This window comes from Salvelinus sp. IW2-2015, unplaced genomic scaffold, assembly GCF_002910315.2.
Source record: "Salvelinus sp. IW2-2015 unplaced genomic scaffold, ASM291031v2 Un_scaffold2264, whole genome shotgun sequence".
Lineage (NCBI taxonomy): Eukaryota > Metazoa > Chordata > Actinopteri > Salmoniformes > Salmonidae > Salvelinus > Salvelinus sp. IW2-2015.
In genome coordinates this window covers 36,510-40,338 of record NW_019943591.1, presented here as the reverse complement: position 1 = coordinate 40,338, position 3,829 = coordinate 36,510, and the positions used below count along the sequence as shown (strand labels likewise).

At 39.3% G+C, this 3,829-nt stretch overlaps 1 protein-coding gene and 1 long non-coding RNA gene across 3 annotated transcripts in view; one reads left to right on the top strand and one right to left on the bottom strand.

The window, feature by feature from the left end:
* Positions 1-844: 844 nt before the first annotated feature.
* LOC139025103 (uncharacterized) lies at positions 845-3,169 on the top strand. 2 transcript variants are annotated; one of them, XR_011476549.1, is made up of 3 exons: positions 845-912; positions 953-2,395; positions 2,779-3,169. It is a non-coding gene; the product is annotated as an uncharacterized lncRNA (long non-coding RNA). The 2 variants fall into 2 exon arrangements; XR_011476548.1 differs by having other exon boundaries at positions 846-909; positions 993-2,395.
* msh5 (mutS homolog 5) overlaps positions 1,057-3,829 on the bottom strand; it is a 19,043-nt gene continuing 16,270 nt past the window's right edge. The window contains exons 23-25 of the mRNA XM_070440144.1: positions 3,542-3,679; positions 1,962-2,035; positions 1,057-1,168 (exon numbers count right to left, since the gene is read on the bottom strand). Of these exons, the coding sequence (XP_070296245.1) occupies positions 1,057-1,168; positions 1,962-2,035; positions 3,542-3,679 (324 nt within the window). The remainder of the gene's footprint in view (positions 1,169-1,961; positions 2,036-3,541; positions 3,680-3,829) is intronic.

The window sequence follows — 3,829 nt, the reverse complement described above, 5'->3', positions numbered from 1 at the left end:
CTCCCTGTCATGACTACAATAACCATCATCCACTCTCCTCTCCCTGACAGTGACTACAATAACCATGATCCTCACCTTCAACAGACTACAATAACCCCATGCATCATAAAGTCCCAGCAGCACACATTTATTAAATTTTCTTTAATTCTGTTAATATTCTGTGTTAATTTGTCAGGAATATGGACAGTAATTAAATATGTGGACTTGCCAGATTGAGCAAAAGTCTTCATGTTCACCTTAGAAGCTGTCTCTGGGCTCGGGCAAAATTGGTTAGATGGTTTTATGGAATTCAATTTTTGAATAAATGTAATTTTCTCATTCTGTTGTTGGTATAAACTAGAAAAGGAGACTGGATTTATTTTCTATCATATTTATTGAACATTCTGTATTGGTTAACTGAAGTAACGTAATATTAATTTACATTGTCCTCAATCTTGGTTGGGAAATTTTAAACACGTCACAATTACTTTTATGTTTGCTCCTCCAAACCGAAATTTTCATAGAGAATACTACAGTATCTCCCTTAAAGTAGTATGTGCATCAATCTCTCAGACCCATAGGCACAGATCTAGGATCATCTTAACCTCTCTAAAACCATCAGCATCTTGGGGCAACTTCGCTGCCTATAGTCAGTGAAGCTGACGTCATACTGGTATACAATAGTGTTGGCTGTTGACAGACAACAGTAGTAGTACTAGTATACAGTAGTGTTGCTGTAAACAGACAACAGTTAGTACTGGTATACAGTAGTGTTGATGTTAGACAACAACAGTAGTAGTACTAGTATACAGTAGTGTTGCTGTTAACAGACAACAGTAGTATGGTATACAGTAGTGTTGATGTTAGACAACAGTAGTATGGTATACAGTAGTGTTGATGTTAGACAGACAACAGTAGTACTGGTATACAGTAGTGTTGCTGTTAAACAGACACAGTAGTCTGTTAACAGTAGTGTTCGATGTTAGACAGACAACAGTAGTACTGGTATACAGTAAGTGTTGCTGTTAAACAGACAACAGTAGTACTGGTATACAGTAGTGTTGATGTGTGTTGCTGTTAGAGCAGATCTCCTCCAGAGGGAAGCAGCTCCTCCTTCATGTAGCGCTGCAGATCCACACTCTGGTCCTCAAGGTTCACACACAGGAACTTCTTCACCACACAAACACACCTGACAGGGACACACACACAAAGAAARCACCTGTGTGTGATTGTGCGTATGTATTGCAGGCAGAATAACTTATTTAAATGTTCATCTGAGCCATCTTTGTTGCAGGTGAATGGTAACAGCTGAATAAGATGAGAAAAAGAAGAAACTCGCACACTGATCTTGATAGTATCACTGCTCTTTAATAACTTTTTGCTCTTTAATAACTTTATGTATCGACTTCAAGGCCTTCCTCAGAGCTTATGTGAGTGTTTATAATTAGCAACCATATGTAGACATTGATCAACCCACATCCGTTCAATGCATCAAATGGGGTTGGAGTCGAGGGAAAATAAGCAAGTGTTACCAAATATAACAATGTGCATTTATTTCATAACTATTCTAATAACGTGTCTAAAACCACAATGAGGACATCGACCTATAAGTCAGTTGTCATAAATCATTGGGTACAGTGCAAGAAAAAATGTTAGAGTAAACTGAAGTGGAGGCATTCATTCATGTTCACATTTACATGCAGTCTTTAATCTCAATTTATTTTAAATGTCAAATCTGGCTTTTGAGTCTAACCTGCACATTGACCCGGTACAGGTACTCCTCGTATTTAGCCTCGCTATTGTTGTTATTGTGTTACTATTTCCTTTTTATTGAGGAAATATTTGTCTCATTCTAACTCTGCACTGTTGGGAATGGGYTCGTCAGTAAGCATTACACTGTCTCCACCTGTTGTATTCGGCCAATAACATTTGATTTGACTTTGTGTGTGTGTGTGTGTGTTCACTGTGATTGTGTGACTTACTTGTTTGCCTGCTCCTCTGTAGATGGTCGGTCGATGCGTTTAATAGTCTTTCCTGTTCTGTACAGTTCAGATACCTACACAAACACACACGCACATACATAACTTAGTTTGCATTTCTGTTGAAAAAAATGTGATGCCTTATTGTACTTGTGTGCATAGACACAGGAGTAGTTTGGGAGTGTGGGGGCTGCGTTATATATTCATTTTTGGTAGAAATAAAAAAAAAAGAATTTTTTTACTTTGGAAATGGAATGATGGAAAAATGATGATGGTGGGTGCTGGAAAAATATTTTTTGGCCGCATTACAGATGCTATATCAGTCCGCTAATACAGCACTATTAAAGATGGAGTGCACTACTTTTGTGGAGAAAATAAAAGTTTGTAGTTTGTATCCTGTTTAGTGAATGATTACTGTGAGTATTAATGGAGTTTAGGCACTGCTGGCGTCTGTTATGACTGTTACTGTGATATTATGGCGTTAGGACCATGCACGTTGGAATCCTTTTTGATGCTTACGTGAGTATTAAATGGCGGTTTAGGCCATGACGTGTGGATCTGTTTAGTGACTGTTATGTGGTATTATCGGAGTTAGACATGCAACTGTGTGATCCTGTCTTAGTGGACATGCATACTGTGAGTATTATGGAGTTTAGCGAATGAACTGTGTGGATCCTAGTAGTGTGGATTCTGTGAGTATTAATGAGTTTCAGGAATGACTGTGTGTGCTCTTTTAGTGTGATACTGTTAGTATACGGAGTTTAGGACCTGACGTGTGGATCTGTTTAGGGAGATACTGTGACACGTATATGGAGTTTAGGACATGAAACTGTGTGGATCCTGTTTAGTGAATGATTACTGTGAGTATTAATGGAGTTTAGGACATGAAACTGTGTGGATGCTCATTTAGAAAGGTTGACCTAATCARATAAGAGGAAATTGCCTATGATCAGAGAGCAGGGTCAGGCCCAGGACAATGAAGATGGACGGGGTRTGATTCTGACATCTAGCTAAACAAAGAGAGGACCATGGACATTCMACAGRGGAAAGGAGGGAAACTCATTGGGGTCATAAAATGTATAGCTGGGGAGGTGACACCTACAAGAGGGTGGTGACCAAAAGGAGGGAAGAGTATTAGATGTTTTGTGAACTTTCTAAATGCATGCACTCAACTGACTGTATCCTTGGTATTAAACACTTAACTCTCTTGAGCTTTTGGTCTCAATTCCTTATTGCAAAGAGGTTGCAATAGCATTTTTCTTTTTAACAAATGGAAACAGGATGCACCTGAGCTCAATTTCAAGTCTCATAGCAAAAGCGTCTGAATACTTATGTAAATAAGGTATGTTTTTTTATTTGTAATAAATGTGCAAAAATGTTTTTTAAAAGCTGTTTTCGCTTTGTCATTATGGGGTATTGTGTGTATTTAAGGCTGTAATGTAACAAAACGTGGAAAAAGTCAAGTTCTGAATACTTTCCGAATGCACTCTCTATATATAAAAGAAAATCTTCCGATTTTTCAGGGAGTGCTGCAGCACCCCTACTTCCCGCAGCTATGCTAGTGTGTGTGTGGTGTAGTGTACCTCCACTCCTCTCTGTATGAGGCTGGGGGGAAGGCCTGCCAGTGTAGCGATGTTGGCTGCGTAGCTGGAGCGACAGATCCCATCCTTCAGCTGGTACAGAAACACCAATTCATCCCCATCCACCGCTGTCTCCAGAGTCTACACACACACACACACAAACATATCAAGGCTGGGATTCAGTCCAAGGCATGCTTAGGGCAGACAATACACCTTTTAAAGGGTTTTCCCCCAACAAATCCCAGCCTTACATACTGAAAGGGACAGATAACACACACACAGACAGACACA